Genomic DNA, 21,137 nt, shown 5'->3' on the forward strand with positions numbered 1-21,137 from the left:
AACAAACATAAATCCTTGGATAAAATGAAAACCAGGAAAAAATGGAAATTATAGGTTGAAGATAACTTTTCCTGGCAGTCACTTTTGGCAAAAAAAAGTAGCCTAACATCAGGAGTTCAGGCTAAAATTAAGTGTGGACAATTTTTTTCTCTCTTTAAACCACCACATTATCAGTGCACGTTTCTACCTATGTGTGCAGCTACAATTTAATCAGTCATATCTAATCCACTGGCTTAATCCACATCTGCATGCCAGAACCAGTGGGTTACCATGCTTGGGCAGGCAGTCACAGAATACCTTAGCGTTTACAAGAAATCCTTGATGTTAAGATCCGCTAATGGGTCCTTTGTTGGAGGTTTCTTGGGACTCTGAGTAGCAGGAGTTGGGCTTGGAGAAAGCTAACAGATGCCAGCCAAGAAGGCAGAAGAAAAAAACAAAAGACAAAGCAGAGAAAGGATACACAAGCGTTAGGCAGATACAAGCTGGTTTTCACACAAGCATATTGTAAGCATACAAAGTTCTCATTTTTCAGCCTGCTGTCATCTTGCTCAAGTGTTGTTCAGACTCCATCCTTACTACAGGGTTAACAATATTTGGCTGGTTTAATGGACAAGGCTACAGACATTGCATATTGTAATTAGTGTAGCTTCAAAGCTCTTTCCCTCTGTAAGACAGTTTGGTGTTAGGATTATCAGCCCAGACAGAAGTTAAGCATTGTTAAATGTTCAAGACCAAGGTGTAGAATAAGCAGAGTGAAGGGTGCAGAAGAGTACATCTGGAAATCCCAGAGACTGGCATTTAAGCGCAAGTTGTTCTACCTCAGTAATGTAAGTAGGAGTTCAAAGTATTCTGAAGACATGACTATGTTATACTCGGTTCTTCCTCTATTAGGTTTTAAAAAAACATGAGCCAATTCACATAAAATGTCAGTTTTTCAAGTTCCATGCAACTCTTCTCACTAGGAAGCCAAATGGTTCTCCCCTCCTGTCCTTACTCAACCCCACCCCTACCTTACTAAGGGTACTAGAGGTATTTTATATGTAGCCATGGAACCTTGATGACAACCTTCCTCTGAGAAAAAAAGATGTTTGTGCCTTCCATAATATTATTCTAGCTAATATTGTGACTGTCACAAAGTTACACCAGGTAAACTTAGTTTAAAAACATGACAACTGAAGCAGTGATGGCACTGATGGATCTTCCACTTACAAATGAATACAGAATGACTGATTATGATTATTCATTTGCATTCCTCCACCTAAAATGTAAGTTAGAATGAAAACTTCACTCCACACTATTTAAATTTGCACATGGCTGTGAAAAGGGCACATGATCCTGAGCACTCCAATGTTACATACACTTGGGTAATTCACACTGGAATGCAGTTGCTTTGCACAGAAGGAAACCCAGCAAAAGCTACCAGCCTAAAATTGTATTTACTGAGAAACAGCTGTCATCCAAGAACTAGTAAAAGTTGAGATTTGTTGAAAGCAGAAGTTTGGTTTTCTGAGGAATCTCTTGGAAGGGAAAGTGCTGAGTGCAGCTCTAGTAAATTTTTACAAGCACTGAACAGAGTAAGAAAGCCCATCAGCTTCACTTTGAGCTTTACTCAAATATCCCCCCCTAGACAGATGTTGGTTGGATGTAGGTAGCTGTGGGAGACTTTTCAAACCTGTTCCCTTGATTTCATACATGGGAACTGGAAAAAAAAAATCAAGGTTGTTCATGTGAACTGTTGCAAGTCAGGGAGCCGATATTAGAAGAAATCTTATTTAAAGAACTGAGATAATGCATAAATACAAGCTACTTTCTAGAGAAACTAAGAGCAATTCAACATTAATCTAGCAGTAATACTTACCTGTACACCAGGGCCAGTGGCAGCTCCAAAGGGTGGCCTCATCATAGGCTGCCCATACATCACTGGCTGCTGGGGCATCATGGGCACACCTGCACCTGCTGGGGGCTGGAAATTAATGAAGTGTCAGTAGGGTTCTAGGTGAAGAAAGGAGAGCAGTGTAATAAAAGGGACTCACCATCCCAAAAGCTGCTCCTGGCTGTGGGACAGGTGGAGTACCTCCTGTGGCAGGAACAGCACTTGCTGGAGGCACAGCTCCTGTCTAAAAAAATTTTGGAAAAAATTAAAAAATGCAAGAATCTCTAACACCAGCTATCTGGAAACTGCACAGAGTATCCAGCAATCTCAAAGTTGTTCTAGAAAGCAGGACTGTAGGATAATACCTAACCTCAAACCCATGATGCTTTAAAGAATGAGAGAGATGAGTGAGTCCTTGCACTGATGCTCAGCTTGCTTTTTCACAAAGCAAGGAGGACAGACTCCATTCTCTCAATGAGTCCATTTACTCAGTATAACTTAAAATAAGCCCAAGAAAATGCATACTCTCCTCCACTTTCTACATAGTGTAAGAAAGCATTCTAATATAGCAACTACAGCATCAGCAGTAGCACCGTATTTTAGTAAAAGCTTAAGCAGATTGTAAAGCTAAGGGAAGTAACTTCTATAATTAGTTTCCCATTAAAAAATGAAATGTTTTGTATGCAGTGAGATTCATATAAATTGAAGAATAAGTTCAGGCACTTAAGCCACAATCACAGCCATTACAAATTTTACTAAGGAGAGTTCAGTTTATCTTATTATGCTTTTCATATGCTTAACTTACGATATTCGCTCAAATAACATGAGACCCAAAAAAGTTACCTCTTTCTAGGATTCAGGAAGAGAGAACTGTTAGTTTAGCAGTCTGATGGGCTATACAGCACAACAGCATCTTTGAACAAACCCACCCCACTTACCTAGCAAAACCTACTCATTACCCCTTTTGGTTCCTTTGTCACTTCCCATATAAAGAGCCTTCTTATGGCCCTGCCAAGTCTCTCCTTTTCAGAGAGTCATACAACATCCAAATTAACAGCTCTTGAAGCGAGGCAGGAAGCAGTCAAGGAATGGATTTGAAAACAGTAGTAGGATTTTTAGGAATCTCATTAAATGTCTTCGTATATGTTCATGTATAATGCTTAAGTATAGAGGCACAATTTCTCAAGTTATTACAGAAGCTGTAGTGTCATGCTTGAGCCTCCACATCCTTACCTCCTACCTTGAGTCAGCTACATCCCACTACTCTGGGGGAGAAGCTAGCACATTTCAGTTCAAAGGATAGTGGAGATCTCTCTGGAGACTTGTTGTAATTCCTTCCTGCACAATCTGCTTCTGTCAATGATGCGTTTAGCACTTTTGGTTGATCCTTGCTTCCAGACCACAATCTGCCAGTTTCTTAGGAAACTGGAGACAACTCGAGATAACCTGTTCCAGATTCATTATTCAGCAAAAGACCTTACAGTTTCTAGCTAACAATTATGAACTTCTTCTCCAGTCAGAAAGCTTTCTGGGGAATACTCCAATCAAAAGCTCTGCTTCACTAGCAGCACAGTTCTCCTCAAACTAACATCTGGACACTCACGTATGGAAAGCAAGGAAGAGGGAGGCATGGATTAATGACTTCAGAGGCAGTGACCTGACTGCAGTCACAGGAACACACTGTAGCTCAAAATCCAGGTAGGCAGATGAATCTGTTTATCCCTCCAAAGCACTAGGGTCTCTCAAAGGAATGGACTTTTATGAAATTCTGCTGCTTTCAATCCAGAATGTGCAAGGACACAAGGAAGGGAAAAAGTGACCAAAACTTTAGGTGGTTCTACAACGACCTAAGCTGTTTTGGTCTCCTGCCAATCTGGTTTCCTTTGGTTTCAAAAATTACCTAATTGCATGAGTTTTGGGAAATATATATATAGCATCCATGTTTCATGAAATGCTATCAAAACCACCCACCTTTCCAGAACGACTAGTTACTTATCAAATGGTAAAACCACTGCAAGTTTGGGCTGATGTGACAGAAGTTAGAAATGCCAAGTAGTACTTTCACCAGATAGTTCACATCCAAGTCAAGCAAAGACAGTGTGAAGCCATGATTTTCAAACTTACATCAGAGAATTGTTAATCACTACTACCACATTCAGCACATTGCCTGAGAATAATCTGCTGGACAGACAGTCCAAGAGCCATGTTAGGTAGCTAGTTTTAAGCCAGTGGTAGTAACTGTAGTGCAGGTGAGGTGCTGTTAGTATCTTTGTGTTAAGTAAGATAAAATATTTTAAGAAAACAACAACCCACTTACATTGTACAGTATTGCCCAGCCTTTCTATTAAGAAAAAAAGGTTGATGTTACAACTAATACATTCAATGAAGTACCAAGTTCAGGCAATTTTTGTAGCTTTCATAAGGTTAAGGAACAAGCTGGAACATCCGTAAGTTACATCAATATGTGGCTGTGGCAGCAGACAATTGAACTGTCCAAGCCTCCCCTTGACAGTCTTTTCCTTCCCAACCCAACTTTTTTCAAATGGAAAATGTTTTATGCCTTGTGCTACTCTGGTGAGATGAGGCATGACCCCTCTTCAGATTACTCTTTTAAATGACTCATAATCAAGTTTCTCTTGTGTCAAATTTAGATAACTAGCTCAATTCAACCCTTTTTGCTGAGAATTAGTGCCTTCTGATACCTTTTAAAGGGCAAACTTAACTTTACCAATAGACTGTTTTACCCTGCTAAACAATCCTGACATAACACCCACCACTTGGTCTGTATGAATATTGTGTAGACTTTCAATCTACTTGACACAAGAAAGTTTGAGAAAAACCTATTTATTTTCTCTCCTTCCAGTAATTCAGCTTTGAATCTATACTGTTGTCTTCTGGATAAGTGACTTGAGCCCAGAGCTGGTAAGACCTATACAGCTAACCACACACTTAGATAAGTCCATGGATGCAAGTACACATGTAGAGTTACACCAGCACATATGCCAGTGTATTTTCATTCACCTGAAGTCAACGATTGATATGTCAGCTGTAAATCTGGTCTCAAAAATGTGACCTGAAATACTCATTTATACAGAAGAAAACTTTCACTGAAGTAGTCAGGAGGAGTGCCTATGTGTATGTTTGCACAGTCTCACAAAATACTGAGGTTTCAAAGCAGAGGTATGGCTGGATGAACCACCTACCAATGGAGCACCTGGAACACCCCCAGTTGACCATGTTGCAGGTGCTACTTTTGGCTGCCAGTTGGCTCCTCCTGTTAACTTTTTCTCTCCAGCATTCCACTGCAGGTCTCCCCTAATAGAGAGGGAGAGAGACAGGGATATTATATACATACCCTCACAGCAAAAAGGAAAACCTATTGCCAGTATACATTAACATTAGGCTTGCAGCTACATTAGTTGATGGTGTATGCAGTTTAAGTTATTAACAGAAAGATATGCTTTTAGTGCCACTCAGTTTCAAGGGTTGTTAGCAGCAGACACCAGTATTCTCTATACTAAAGTCAGTTACATGGTTATGGCCTTTGTGGTGAGAATTAAAGAGAAGTTTTACTTAGTATTGACTGAAGGTAACATATTATTGCATATACCCTTGCAAAGTAGGAAGAGGGACTGCTACTGCCTATTCTACTGGGGCCAGGCAGTACAGCTGCCTGCTAGAAGTCTTTGAAAGGTCATTTCATTGCTGGAAATCTTGCTCAGACAGCTGGAGAAGGAAAGCATTCAAGTTCTGAAAAAAGTTGATAGATACAAGAGAAACAAATCATTCATAGAATAAAAGGGTTGTTGCAAAACCAAGTTTTGTTAGTGGCTGCTCTATCCAGAATAAGATACACCATTTGAATGAGGTAGAGTGAAAGAAGCTAAGTTTTGGGGATAAACTTTATGATGTGTTCATACATATCCCTTCTATCATCTCCACAGAGGCAAAAAACATTTAGAAGTATACACATCATAAACTGGTCTTGAATACAGAGGAAGATTCAGCAAAGAAGTAAGCAATCAGTTAGATTAAGAAGATATATGAAAAAATAAACAGAATGCTGTAAATATCTCTTCTTGCAAAAAGCAGCTTTACACTGCATGGAATGAACTTCTTTTTTATTTTACAAGTATTCCAATGCCTACAGGACAAGCACACCCAGCGTCTGTAAAAAGATAACAAAACTATTACATATTAGCCTGGATTACTGAGGGAAGCTATACAATTAATTATCTGGATGATTTTTTCATTTAAAATTTTGTGGGTATCAGCAATTTACAGGAAAAAAAATTACTCTATGACTCAGATTAAAGCCAGCAAGCTTAAAACCTATCAGGAACATTTAACCATTATTATTCAATGAACCTGTATATAAATAAAATGCTTCTTCCAGAATTTTTATGAATGGATTTTTTAGGAAAGAAGGATTACAGAACCAATTAATTGATTCTTAATAAACACTGAGACAGATGAAAGATTACACAAGAGTCAAAAACCTCTTACTCTTTTTTCTTAAACAAAGTTGAACTTACTTTTTTGAAGTGGTACCAGAAATTCCAAGATCTGAAAATTTTAAGAAAAAAAGGAGAAAAAGAAGCCATCTATTTAGTAAATTAAAGCATATCAAAGTAACAGCTCACACTTTATTGCACAGGGGCTTATACAGAGTAATGAAGTTTTGGCTGTTCTCAGGTAGAGAGCATCAGAAGACTGGCCACACCTACCCCTTCTTCAAAACAAACTTTTGAGTTCCCCTGCAGGGTTTGTATTTTAGGAAGCCATTTTTGCTCCATAAGCAAACCAAAGCTATAGTATGTTTAGGGCTATAAAACGCTGTTTTTTAAGAGCACCCAACTATTTGCCATGAATGACAACACTAGTTTCCATTCCTCTTACACATACAGAAATAAAAGCTGCTTGCCACATACATACACATAAATCTGAATGTTATTTGGAAGCTTTGCACTGATTTATCTGCTGTACTATACATGGAAACTTAATTTTCCTTAATTACTCTTTGGAAGAAATGTTAAGCAAAAGTTAAAAGACTACTCTTCTCATGTGAATTGTGCAAGTCCTGTAAATCACAAATCACCAAGTTTGATTTTTTTTCTCTTCCAATTTGGATATACCAAGTGATATGCAGAAGAGATTTCAAGCAATTTAAGAGTCCTGCTGGCTTCTACAGGTGGTAGTTTCCCCACACACTTAGCAGTAGAGTATATATCATCAGATCAGTTTTATCTTTGCTGTGGTGTATTTACATATAATAACAAAGTATTCCATTTATACAATCCTCTTAAGTACAACTTCAGTAGTATTACACCTTAGCCTAGGTGGGCCTCTGTTAGGTTTTTGAAGGGGCTGCAACTACTGATCTGCAGTTATAAGGGCATTAGGCCTTTTCCTACTACAGGAAAAAATCTTTTTTTTTAGTTTTGCCTTTCAAGAATATGTTTTGAAAAGTTCTGAGAGACCACTTGCTCTCAACTTCCGTGCACTCCTCATGCCACTGCTTCTACTTCTCATTAAGCAGGAAGTAATAAATTTATGTCCACTGGGTTTTCTGCTTAAATTCCACAGTGCTATCATGCTCTGGACAACTTGCACCTTTGTTATTACACATGTGCAAATCCATTAAGATTCTGATATACTCCCTAATGTATCTGAGTTGTTCACAGATGACAAATGGTACCTAGCAAAGAGATCCCATTCTTTGGCTCAGATCCTGGGCACAAAGAGGGACAAGTTATGAACCCAGACTACCAACTATCTGAATTAAGCCTTTTTCCTGTGCATAGCTTCCCTATTCTGCCCAGGAAGGAGGACTTAGAAGCAACCTAAAATAGACAGGTATTTGGCACCATGGAAAAGCAACATAATTGTAAGCCACTTCACTTAAAACCAACGTTTGTCACTTACTGCCTACTAAGTTTGCAAGAGATGAATCAAGATCACTTCCCAGGCCTTTGCTTGCTGCTGAAGCAGGGACAGTTGCTGGGGTCGAAGGTGCTGCAGACTGACCAGAAGGAACCATAGTTGGCATAAGAAGATCACCTAAGCCATCAAACACTGGAAGTGAAAGGAAAGTGAGTTAGAACAGCAGCTGTGGTAAGAAAAACACTGCCAGCCACTTTGCTGTTGCTCCAACAAATGTAGCACACACCACAACGTCACAAGTCTTACCAAAGCACCATTTGACATTAAGAGTAATGCCAACAAGGGCATGCATGTCATTCTACTAGACACTGAATGTACAGTAATCCTGAAAGAGCTATACTAATCAGAACTTACATGAGAGCACATGCCTAAACAGTCTTTAACTGGACAGTTCAATCTACATAAATACAGCACCACTTCCACAAGACACTTTTCTTAACAGCCCTCCTTAAAGAGGTATCAGATGCACACACATTTGTCAGGAGATATTCATTTAAGGGTTTTTAAAATGAACATCTTGCAACAACACCAGTCAGAATTACTGTGGCAAAGCAGTCTTATACCTTGACATCTGATGGCAACAGGAGTTAATGACTCAAGGTATTACTACTCTTCACTTGCAAGTAGCAGGAAATCAGTAAAATCTACTAACATCTTATGAGATCAGAAGAAACCAGAACCATTCACAGTGACAGAGCTAGCCTCATTAGTCCAGCCATCTAACTCAGAAGTTAATTTTTAGGTCCCCTGAAGTCAAACTGCCTAATACAACACATGCCAGCATTCTATCTTCTGATCTGTATTTGAGGTACATGCTAACGTTAAGTCAACAAGAAGGGGCAGCATGTGCACTGGCAAGCAACCAAATAACCAAGCAGCAGTACTACTTCAACTTTTTTTTTTCTTGTACAATGGCAGAACTCACCAATTTTAAGTTGGTAGCAAGGACCCAGCATGGAAAATATAGAATGGAAGAGATACAAACAAAATGATAGCAGTGATGAAAGTTTAAGCTTATAGTCAGGCAAAGAACACTACCTCAGTCTTTGTTTTGTGTACCTTCAGGTGCCATGCAAGCTCAAGAATAGCTTCAGCAGCAGCAAGACAACTTGCCTATGTACTTGATTTATAGAACAGTGTTTTCCTCACAGAACTCCTGATTCATGCAGTCAAGCACATGCAAGGACGATGTCTACACTAGTTTGGTTTTTACTGACATGGTAGAATAAACACTGGGTACAGAGCTCCTGGCACACACCAGCCTAAACACCACCCTGAATTCTTCCAGTAGAAAAAAAGAACCAGGAAATCACTGATATTGCTTGTACTTGGAGCCTAAGTATGGTGTCATTAACTCATCTAACAGAGAAACATCTTAGTAAATTCACAGAAGAAACACGAGGGCTCACCTGATGCATCAAATGAACTGCCAGCTGCTGGAGCTGTTGTCCCAAAAGCTGCATCAAAGTTAGGCTGTAGTAAGCTGGTTTGAGCTGGAGTGACTGGGGATGGTGATGGAGAGGGAGCAATAAAAGAACCTCCAAAGCCTTGAAAAAGCCACATAAAAGAGGTATGGGCATTAGAGTCAGTTTTGTTGGGCTGTGTTTAACAAAAGAAATTTGGTCTATAGAAGGCAGAATGACAGAGACAATTCTTACTAGACCATTGTAAACACCTCAGTACTTACTACATAAGCATCCTTGGTATGTGACACAGGGAATTTAAGATTTTGTGAGAGTCATCAATAAAAACTCCAATGCTTACTATTTAAATTTCTGCAGAGGCAGACCAACAGAGTAGAGAACACCATTCTTCCACTGCTACCTGCTATCATTCTAGGTAAGTAATCTCACAGGCAGAATTTAACACACAAGAATTACTAGAGAAAAACCAGATGACTAACTTGAGAAAACAATATGATTACCCACCAACTTCTATAGCAGTGTTTTAGTAATCCAATTTAGCCTCTCACACCATCTTCAAACATCCTAGTTCCCCTCATCAAGGTGTCTTCAAGCTTCTGTCCCTTGCCCATGCCAAAGCAGGGTCAACAGCAGCCAAAAGTGAACTGCTTGTAGGCTGGAGACTCTCCATGATTAAGCTTAATGTATATATTATCAACCCTGTATTTATATAAATAAACTCTACCCATGGAAACCCTCTAGCCTACAAGCAATGCACTCCTATGCTTGTCTATTCTACAGATTAAAGCTGCAAAGTCTGTCAAAATGACAACATACTTATGACACTTTCTCAATTCTTTTTTAGTCTACGAGCCATTCCTCTTATTCAACCTCTTCTTGACAGTGATGTCTGAGACCTCTTTACTACATCTTCAGTCTTTCAGCTTTGTTTTTTGACCAGCTACCCTTGCATAGGAAGGATCAGATCAGAGCTCAGTGCTCCAGCAGCAACTCTGTAGATATAGCAGGAAAAGCACTCTGCACAACAGGCAGTCTGCACTTTTTTCCTCTGCATCAGAGTAGGATGTGTCTTATTTTACCACAGCTAAACACAAAACAGTGATGAGACATCACTATCACTGCCTTTAGTTTCTTTTCAGGGAATGTTCTGCCTCACAATCCACCGTCCTTACGTGTCCTTCGCTATCTATAGACACAATCTTGAACATTCACTCATTTCAAATTTCTCCCCAAGATAGTTTTCTTCCAATCCGTAGAGACCATTTTAAGTCGTATTCTAATCCAAAGTAAATGGAGATCTTTTAAGGGGGGGGTGAAATCTGAAAAATTAAGCATGCTACTCCATCACAGTGTTGAAATTTAAGTACCAAATAGACTTTATCAATTTAGAATTTACATTAAACCTTTATCATTACTTTCTCTTTTCTTACTGAGATAGTTTGTACCACAAGTACAAAGATAGCTTGTTTAAGCAGTCAACTGATGTATCTCTTCCTTTTCTTTCATAAGCTACCACTTCAGTAGGAAATTCAGCTATTTAAATATGGAAAAATAAAGAAACTTCTGAAGATCTACAGCTTTTTTTATGCAAACTGCTTTCCATGGTCACAGGGTGAATATCTTACAGTACGTTATGCAGACATCTTACAGACAGTGCTAATGGCACACTTCCCATCTATGAAATCAAGCATCTGCCAGATATTTAACTATGAGACAGACCAGAGATCAACATAGACCTTATGCTCAAATTGTGAGCATCAACTACATGAAAAATTACTGTGGGATCTCAGGTGCTCTCCCTGAAACCTTTGCTTTCTCAGAGAACAGAGTAAGACTAAACACCAAATACTTAAGAAATGCTGAAGGAATCAAACAAATGTATGCAAACACACTTGATGCAAGCACCAGTTATTTACACATCAGATATGCATTTCAGAAGAGAAGAAGTCAGCCAGCAATAGCTAATTGAATTCAGCTAAAAACCCTGGTAGCAAAAGGGGAGTGGTGGGCTGCCACTGGGTCCTGGGCACCGGGCCAGCAACTTTCTGAGCCACCAGCAGACAGGCTTTTTTGGGCAGCAGACAGGCATTTGTGGAATGCCTGATCTATATGAACAAATATAGATTTGTTCCTCAGACAGATTTGTCTCCCAGACACAGCTGGGAGAGGACAGCAAACACAGTTCTAGGGGAACACAACCTGATCAGAAACCCTTCTAAATTACATCCTTCAGCTGAAGCTTAAGAGATGGCAGGCAATATCTGATAATGCTCAGACTGTAACTGGTCCCTTCTCATATACCAAGGGCAGTGGCTGGAGCCAGGGAAGTAGAGCAGCCTGCTTGCAGCAGTCCAAAGATCAGAGCAGTTCAAAAGCCAGGGTGAGCTTCCTTGTGTTTATTAGGCCTACTGCAGGGCTGTGGCACCAGGAAACCTTTGTCACCCCAATTCTACTACAGCAAGCCATACACTCACAGATGCTGATTCTGAAAAAGCACACTGTGATCAGACATCTGCCCTCAGCTCTCCAAGCTCTGTTTTTGAAGCAGGTGTGTCACAGGTCACTGGGGTTGACCTCTAAAGGTCAACCTGCTCAAAGTCAGTCTAAACAAACCATGTTACCCAGAGATCTGCCTCGACACCTCCAAGAGGAGAGATTTCACCACCTCTCTGAGGGTCCTGTTGTTGTATCTCAACATTTTGTTTTCAACTGGAATTTACATTGCTTTTATTCCTGTCACTGTGCACTCTTCCAAAAAGAACTTGGTGAGTCTTCTCAGTATCCTCCAGTGAGGGAGTTTAGACAGCTTTTTGACTTCTTAAGGCTGTATGGACCCAGTTCTCAGCCTGTCCTCAAATGTCATGTGCACCACTGACCACCTCAGTGGCCCTCCACTGAGCTTGTCCTGGTACATCTTGATCACTTGCATCTGGAGAATCTCTAATACACTCCAGAAATTCCTGGATTACCTGCACACAGCCACATTGCCCTTCCAGTACATAACTGTGGCGGTTAAATTGCCCATGAGTGCCAAAGCAAGTGAGGATGAAGCTTCCTCCAGATGCCCACATGACTTCTGCTGCTGCCTCTCCTTGATCAGGTGGGCTGTAGCAGACCCCTCCCATGACCAGTGTTGCCCTGTCCCTCTGATCCCTACCTACAAACTCTCTCCCCAGTTCATCATGTGTCCCAAGACAAAGCTCCATCCATTCAACTATCTGCAAACAGGTACTCATCTCCAAAGAAACAAACCAGTAGCAGGTTGACAAGATACAGGGATGATAAAAACAGCTGACTGAATTTAGCTGTAATTCCTAAAGCACTGGAGTCACCTAAAAACCCTGTGCTCAGCTAAATCCTTGCCACATCCTGAGAACAAGTAGCTTGCAGCTGGGCATGACACAACATCCACTTATAAGGCTCTGTTTAGAAAGTTACATAAATTTTTGCAAAGCCCCACAAAGTGTCTATGTCCAAATATAGAAGAGAGTCCTCCCCAGCTTCAGGTGAAGTTTGCATGATGCTTGGCTTTAATCCAATAGCTTTTAGCTTCTTGTGCAATTTAAGAGCAACATCAGGCAGAGATGCCATACAAAAAAGCTTCAGCAGTTTAAGCTCCGTTGTCTAGAGCTTCCACGAGACCCAGGGCGAGTCTGCAGAAACAGCAGCAACCAAGTTACTGAGATGTGCTGTCTGGAAACCCCCAGCTGCCCAATTTAGAGGTTGCCTTTACTTATGCATTGATATAAGATTTCTTCTAAGAATATGATATTAGAGTACATAGCAGGATACACACACACAGTTTAATTGTACAGAAAGATCTAGAAAGGAAAGTGGTTAGATTGTCATAGTCAGCATAGTTTTAGTCTTGTCTGCAGAGAACCTTAGAAGAGTATGAAAAACCCCCACACATCTCCTAAGTGAGAGAAGGCCAGCAACTTATTTTGACAGCAAAACACTTAAGACAATGATTCATAAAAAGTACACTTGTAACATTATGCATATAAACACTTAGTATAACCAAACATTCATAAACCATGGAGGACAAGCCTTCAGCCACCATATAAAATCTGGACAATCTTAAATTTAAAACTGGATTACACTGCAGGCTATACATCTGCCATTATCGAGGGTAAACAAATGCTTAGCAATATGCTGTGATGTTTACAGAGCCTCTAGATCTGCCAAACAGAGACTCAAATCTACCGAGAGCCTTTTTGAATGTATATAACAACAGCAACAGCAGAATTAAAATCACCTGTTCACCCTAACTGCTTCAGGTCTGCTGCAGTGTTTTGAGTTATGACAACCCTCTTATAATTTAGGTTTTCATTTAATGCAACTCATCAGATTCAGAGAGCATACTGCTGTAGTTTAAGCCATCTGGAACATAATTCCTACCAAAATTCAAGCTTAGATACAGATAAGGACATAAAATATTTTGTATTGTAATGTTTGCATAAGCAGGATTAACTTCTTTCCAACATCATCTTTGCCTGCAGTTCCCCAGTAATGTCCACAACCACAAATGACTGGTATGCTTCAGAATCTAGTAGTTAAAGCCTGATATCCAGCCTGAAGGTATCCATAGGCTAACTTAATACAAAGATCTATTGAAGCAATATGAAAACAAAAGGTGGTCTTCTACCATAAAATCCTGAAGCTGCCTGTACTAAAGCTATCAGATGCATTTACACATTATGTCTCACTTTAAGTAGCTGGCTTGCCAGCAACAGAACAAATTGAGAGCACACATAAATAACTCTTCTCTAAACTACCTTCCTGCAGCACAACTAGGCAATGGCCACACTTAAAAGCAGGTGCTAGTAAAAATGTCCTCTTTTGAGATGGCTTCAAGGACCCACCTGTACCAACTCACACCACTTCGAGCAGATTACATACTGAGGCTTCATCACTTTATGTTATCCATTTTTTATACACCAGAGCATCCCTCACAAGCATATAAAGGCAAAACATACATGGGGTTGGACTTCTGACATAGTGCAAACTGGTTTGAGAGACCTGCAGGCATGCAGAGAGCAACTGACACTGGGGCTCACCATACCTAGAGCTGCATCAAGGGCAGATTACTACTCAGAATTGAAGCCCCAAAGGTACAACATGAAACTAACAATTATATCTGAATCCATGAATGAACCTATCAACCTCTTCTACTGACAAATTCGTCTTTCACATACACAATTGAAACTAAGCCAAGTGTTCCTCAAAACAGAAATACATTTAAACCTAAGTTTCTTTTAAAACTAAGAAAGACACACAGGGATCTTTTTCTCTATGAGCTTTGAAATGGGATAGGGAGGAGTCACAACTGTTTACCACAATAAATGCAGTCACTAAAATACACAGCATAGCATTCATTTTGGATACTGGTAAAAACAAAATTCAGATGAAGCAAGTAGGATGCAGGCTACAACAACAGAGTTGATTCAGTCTTTGAAACAGGCATGACAGTGATGCCACATTCAGCACTGCCCTCTCCACTTGCTATGAGGACAGAATCTCTCTAACTTCTATGCCTCGTGCTCAGAAAGGCTCTCCTTGCCTAAATTCGACTGCTACCCAGAAATTCATTCATGCATCTAATGTAAATGTGTGTAACCTGTCTCAATTAAATCAACCAAGAAACAAAGAATTAGGAGTAAGAAGGAATAGCATAGCCTTCAATACTAAAGTATTGCTACAGTCAGCCAAAGAAACAATCCTATTCTGTGAACACTACAGAAAAATAAGGCTTCTGTAGGAGTTAGGAAAAGGAAAAGCAAGGGAAGATTATAATCAAGGAATTAGTGTCTCCACTATAAATAAATGTAGTTTCATTTGTCTAAAGTACTCAGAAAGCTTGTGAACCAGGATTTTGTTCCCTTGCAAAAGTCCACTTAAACCCAAAGAACATAAAGGATTTCATTTTTTTCAAACATTTCTTACTTTTTCTCTAAAATAACAAGCTTTTAGAAGTTCTTTATTACCAGCAAGTAGGTCTGCAGAAGCTGAGGAACTAGAAGCAGCCTGGGTTGTGGGCTGAGATTCAGAAGCACTACTTCCAAAAGCATCTAAAGGGAATTCCAGAGAGCATCAAGAAAAAGTAAGTATTTCAATTTAAAAAAAAAACCACATCAATTTGTGACTTATATTACATAAAAAATGACAAAAGGATAACTTCATTGATAAGAAAATGAAAGTGCCTGGATATATTGTAGAGCAGTACTATGGACGCAAAGCTCAGGTGGAAAAAAGGAGGTGTGAGAAACCAGCACTTGAAAGAAACTTTTTTTTTAAATTGGGCCCCTTTTCAGGAATCCCATACAAACCACTGCATTCTCGATGAGAGGGTTAAGTCCTTTGGAGACGAATGCATCAGATGAGACAGAAGTAATTCCAGCCAGAATGAACTGACTCATTTTAAGGTTTTTTTAGAGGAGTATTTCACTCATGTTTGAAAATTCACTGCAACCTTCATGTTCAACAACAGCCCAAGAGTTGGCTGTGCTCATCCTAATTTCCACCTTGTCAAATCCAACCAAGATCCTGCGAGTCAGATAACCAGTTTGAGACAAGTCACCCTCAAAACTTCAGCTGCTTTGAGAAATGGGACTGAGAGAAAACAGAGTGATCAGAGGAAAAAAAAAAAGAGGAAAAAACTAAACAAAGAAAAAAAACACCCCACAAAATAGACTTTCCATGGACCTCAGAGGAAGAGCCACACATGCATTGACCAAAGACAGGATGGCAAGTGTCATGACAACAAAATGAACACTCTTACAGCTTACTTGCAGTTCATTATTGTGCAGTATGAAGAAATGGCCATGCTAGTCTGAGCCTTAAGGTTACACAGTAAAAGCTGTGAGAAGGGGAAACCCACAGCTTTTGTAAAGCGCAAAGGTAACTGAAATGAAGTGATTCAACTTTGAAGTGGTGAGGAAGGAAAAATACCCACCACCAAATAGGTCAATCACACCTGAAGAATCCACCTTTGCTGGAGAGGCAGTGGGTAGAGGAGAGGGGGCTGCAAATGCATCCACTGCAGTAAGCATAGGATAAATAATATTTAGTATCAGCAAGGCAACAATGATAGCTAAATATTCCAAAGCCACATGGGCTCCACCAGTTAGAACCACAGGGTCAGTAAATTCAGGTAACAGTTTTCAGAACTGCAAACAGAAAGGGTTACATTTCTCACACAGCAACTGAAAACCACAATTCTTTAAATAAAAAATTGTTTATTAACAATTTTCTTCTGCTTAAGAAGAGGATTTACCCTCTCAACAACAACATTACTTACTCAGCATTCAGAATCAGCCATGTTATGGTATCTATCTTCAGCCGCTGCTAATCTTGTGACCAAAGTTTTAACAAACCCACAACTTTATATTTCAGCTTAAAAATGGAAATTTACTCTTGAGAAAAAAAACCCAAAAACATAGAAGCCTGTAGGATGGCCTGTGAAGACAAGTACTCACCAGATAAGAGGTCAGCAGTGAGAGAACTCTCAGGCACAGGAGAAGCTGCAGGTGGTGGAGATGAAAAAGCATCTTCCCGAAATGAAAGTAAAAATGAGAATTAAGTATCACTCAAGACAGTTTACACCATTGCAGAGTATCAAAGCAGCAGAGTATTGGAAGAATTATTTCTTTACCTGTACCAAAGAGATCTATGCTAGGAGTAGCATCTGGTTTAGGTGCTGCAGGTACATCAGGAACAGACTCAAATAAATCTAAAGCCAAGAACACAACATGTCTTTAACTCGTTTTCCAAAGGCAGGACTGAAAGCAGAACTTTCAAGTTTTGCACAGCATCTTTGGAGTTTACGGGCTCTCTAGTTTGAAAGCCCAGCACACAGCATGCACGCAACAATGATTTGTTTGTTCTGCACACTCCTGACAGATCAATCCACCAGAATCAAAGAGTTAAAAACAAAATTACCACCAAAGATATCTAGAGCAGGAGGAGCGGAGGTGGTGGCGGTAGCAGAAGTGGTGGCAGTAGTGGTAGTGGCAGTAGCCGTAGTAGCAGTAGTAGTAGCAGCAGCAGCAGCAACAGCAGCAGCTGGAGAAGGAGTTGTTGCAGGAACTGGAGTGGCTGCACTAGTTGTAGGGGTAACTACAGGAACAGCAGTCTCTGTTGGCTTCATAGCAAAGAGGTCCAGCTCAGGAGCAGCCTCTGCACTACCTTCGGATGGGGCAAAGGGGTCTTGTAAAAAGGAGAGGGGAAATATATGTGTATGCATACTTAGGATCACTGAGGGAGGAAGTCAAGAACAAAGCAACTACAGGCAATGCACATACTGCAAACACACACACACACACACACACACACAGAGGAGGCTGCTCTAACACCTAGCCTAGTCATCCAGATGTCTTACTTATGCTTTTCTAAAACAAAGACCATCAGAAAGGCTGAGCAGTCTAGCTACTAAAGTGCAAGACTTTTTCAAAGGCTGTTTGACAAGGCCAAAAAAGGAAATATGATGAAAGAATATTCAGTTTAAATGGCTACAGGTTACAGAAGTCAGCACTGCCAGAATCATTTATTACCAATACTGACTAAGCACAGTTACTGAGTCTCAGAAACAAAGTTTTGTTAAGCATGCTCTCCAGCCTAAGATTTGTTTTGACCAATTGCAAATACTATGAAAATTTCAGAAAAACACACTGCCATGTAGTTTAAACAAAACAAAACCAACAGAAAAAAACAACAGCAAAATAAGAAACTATCTAATGACATAAAACCCACCATTTCCTGAACATGCATCAAGAGCTGCTGCTACAGGGGTTGGGGTAGCTGGTGCTGCTGCCCCTTCAGCTGCTGCAGGGGCTTCCCCAGGAGAAGCTGCAAAGGCATCTTGGGTGCAGTTTAAGAAAAGAAATTAAAAAGGATAAAGAGAAGAAAAATATAGTAAAAGAACCAAGTTAAATTGCACAGGTAGACCCCCTTATACAACATGAATGTTGTTACTCTGACAGCAAAGTCATGCAATGCAAAATGCTCTGTCTCCCCCAACCCCACATGAGCAAGTTCTAGACAGGTTTCAAGACTGAGCTTCTTGGATTGCTCCAAGGAAGTACACTGAGTATTAAAAAAAAATGCTTTATTCTCATTGTATAAGGGTTCAGACAAGCATGCCCATGTACTACCCAAAACTAACTAATGAAGAAAGAGCAGAGGTATGGTAGTAAATTGGTGTTAATAAAGGTATTAGTAACTTGCATGCTCAAACCCCATAATACATGGGATTAATCTATAACTCTGAATTTACCTGCACAGTGCTTTGCAAATTTAAGCACTGTCATAAATAACAACCCAATTCCACTGGCAGAGATTCTGCCTTTTCAGCCAAGTCAGTCACACAATATCCGAGAAAATGAACTTGTTTCTTAACAGTATTCCAATTGGGTCTTTCTGAAGCCATAACCTGATGCATAGGTTATATTTAGTCATCTTGCTTCTGACATATCAAGAACGTTCACTTTAACTAGTGGTCAGCCATAGTTTGTCATTCCTTCTTTGAGGATCACCTCTAGGACAACCAATCAAATTAGTGAAAAGAAATGTTTAGGGCTTTTGGAATGATCTGCTCATGAGTTTGCCTTGACTGGTTGCTTTTGTTTGCCAATTGCTTAGACATCTGTTTAAATTTCAAGCTGTAAGCTTTTACAGCATTACTTCTAGGCTTAAACCACCATCTGCAGCTCTTAATTCCATGAAGTAGTCCTAATGGACATTGCCATTTGGACTAGCCTCATAGGTAAGCATTTTCTTCACAGGAAGACTGCGCAATGAAGATAAAATAATTCAAGATGCTCACAAATGCCAGTTTTCTACTGCTACAGAGTTAGCAAGTTAAAAAAAAATCTGTTGGGAAATACTGCAATTGCACTGTCACACTAGCACAGAAAAAAGCTTAACATGCTTTGTTTGAGTGTAAATCTTAAAATTAACAAAACAATTGTAAAAACAAGTTTGTGCCAGTTAATCTAAAAAGCTCAAAAGAACATGCATTGACACTTCAGCAGAAGATATGAAAGCCCATTAGTCTTGTACAATAGAATTAAAATGAGTTAGTAGCAAAAAAGGCCTGCTATTAAGCCATTTCAAATACAATTCTATTTTTTTTTCATGTAACAAGGTTCAACAACAAAACTGGATGGCAGTTGTCCAAGTACAAAAAAAAAAATCATAGTCAACTGTCACAGTATTGTATGTATACCAGACACTGGAATACACCACACAGAAGACATTCAACACAGAACTGGACTGAATAGTTTGGAATTGTGCTACTTGATTGTATGTCACACGTATGCTCATGTTTGTTGGGTTTCACTCTACAGGCCAGTTTTCAGATAGAGGGCCATGCTGGGTTCTGTCCAAAGAACACAAGTTGGTTGGCACTACCTAGAATTACTTCCCAGCATGAAAGGATAGTCTCTCCAGTGTTCATATGAAGTGGGATTTTAGAATGCATAAAATTAGTTACAAGATCTATGTTGGGACTACTTCAGCCTCAGAGTAACACTTAGTCCTGTCCAGATGTAGAGTATGGAAATTCCACATACACAAATTCCTTCTGTCTGGGGATGGAAGAGAAGAGCTAGCTTGGCACTAACTTCATTATTTATTGCCACTCTGAGGAAGGTGGTTGCCAAGTATTACCACTTTCTTTAGCATCATACTTGACTTAAATGGCAGAAGGGATAAATACCTAAGTTCATAATGGAACCTAAAGGACAAAAATAGCAGGAATAATTAATATTAGTTGCTCTGACAAGTTCAAGAAAGTCATATGAGCACAGACAGACCTACACCTCACAGTCCAAACCAAGGGCTGTTTGTTGTGCTGCTTTTTTTCAAGTTCATCATAAAATGGTTTGGGTTGGAAGAGATCTTAAAAACTCACAAGTTCCAAGCCCCCTGCCATTGGCAGGGACACCTCCCACTAGACCAGGTTGCTCAAAGCCCCATCCAACCTGTCTTCAACACTCCCATGGAGGGGGCAGCCAGAATTTCCCTGGGCAACCTGTGCCAGTGTCTCACCACACTCACAGAACAGTCTCACCTTCTTCCTACTCTCTAGCCTCAATCTACCCTCTTTCAGTTTGAAACTGTTCCCCTTCATCCTATTTTCTTTTTTGTTTCTCCATATGGGCTTAGAAACCCTACATTTGCACACCCAGCACTAATTTATCCCTCTAAATAAAGCAATTAATATCTTTAACTCAACTTACTCCTTAAATTTGTGCATTTTCTGCTTCAGAAATGAATCTAGCTTTTGACTTCTAGCATCAAGTACTGCATGATCCTCACTTGGGTTTATCAGCAGCCTGAATACTGAAAGACATCTTGCTGAAAACTCTGCAAGTTCACACTGCATGGAACATCTAATACAAGTGACAAGTATTATTATGTACTGTGTAACACTTACATCATTAAATAAAAACAATTCTTAATAAAATGATGCACAAACAAGGTCTTTTTAAAATCCTGAAATAATGAAGTAGGGCTTCAATACATCTTGTTTGCAGCAAAATAAATGTTCCTGAAAAATGATTTAATTTCATAAACTCAGGCTTTATATGATGCTATGGCACCAATACATGACAATTGTTACTTACACATTGTGATAAAGCTGATATATAATAATTTATTGTATTATGCAACATATGAAAAACCCTATGGAAAGTCACGAGTACAGGAAATATAGAATTGAACTGTACAAGTGAAAATCCTTTTCTTTCTGTTTCCACAGGTTTTTCCTCTCTTCATCAGTCACCCTTCATTACTTTTACTTTTTACAACTGAGAACATGACCTGAGTTAATATGAAAGATTCCACTAGGGTCAATGCTAGAGAATAAGAATTATGGGAAATGTATTTTGTTGCTT

The 21,137-nt window shown here is 39.6% G+C and overlaps 1 protein-coding gene across 1 annotated transcript in view; it reads right to left on the reverse strand.

The window, feature by feature from the left end:
- Positions 1-303: 303 nt before the first annotated feature.
- Positions 304-21,137, reverse strand: part of SNAP91 (synaptosome associated protein 91) — a 68,022-nt gene continuing 47,188 nt past the window's right edge. Inside the window, exons 14-26 of the mRNA XM_030448033.1 lie at positions 17,992-18,099; positions 17,182-17,448; positions 16,895-16,972; positions 16,719-16,790; positions 16,196-16,279; positions 15,228-15,311; positions 9,226-9,363; positions 7,799-7,948; positions 6,409-6,439; positions 5,077-5,188; positions 2,034-2,117; positions 1,859-1,963; positions 304-398 (exon numbers count right to left, since the gene is read on the reverse strand). Of these exons, the coding sequence (XP_030303893.1) occupies positions 306-398; positions 1,859-1,963; positions 2,034-2,117; positions 5,077-5,188; positions 6,409-6,439; positions 7,799-7,948; positions 9,226-9,363; positions 15,228-15,311; positions 16,196-16,279; positions 16,719-16,790; positions 16,895-16,972; positions 17,182-17,448; positions 17,992-18,099 (1,406 nt within the window). The 3' untranslated portion in view covers positions 304-305. The remainder of the gene's footprint in view (positions 399-1,858; positions 1,964-2,033; positions 2,118-5,076; positions 5,189-6,408; positions 6,440-7,798; positions 7,949-9,225; positions 9,364-15,227; positions 15,312-16,195; positions 16,280-16,718; positions 16,791-16,894; positions 16,973-17,181; positions 17,449-17,991; positions 18,100-21,137) is intronic.

Source organism: Calypte anna, chromosome 3 (genome assembly GCF_003957555.1).
Source record: "Calypte anna isolate BGI_N300 chromosome 3, bCalAnn1_v1.p, whole genome shotgun sequence".
NCBI classification, from domain to species: domain Eukaryota; kingdom Metazoa; phylum Chordata; class Aves; order Apodiformes; family Trochilidae; genus Calypte; species Calypte anna.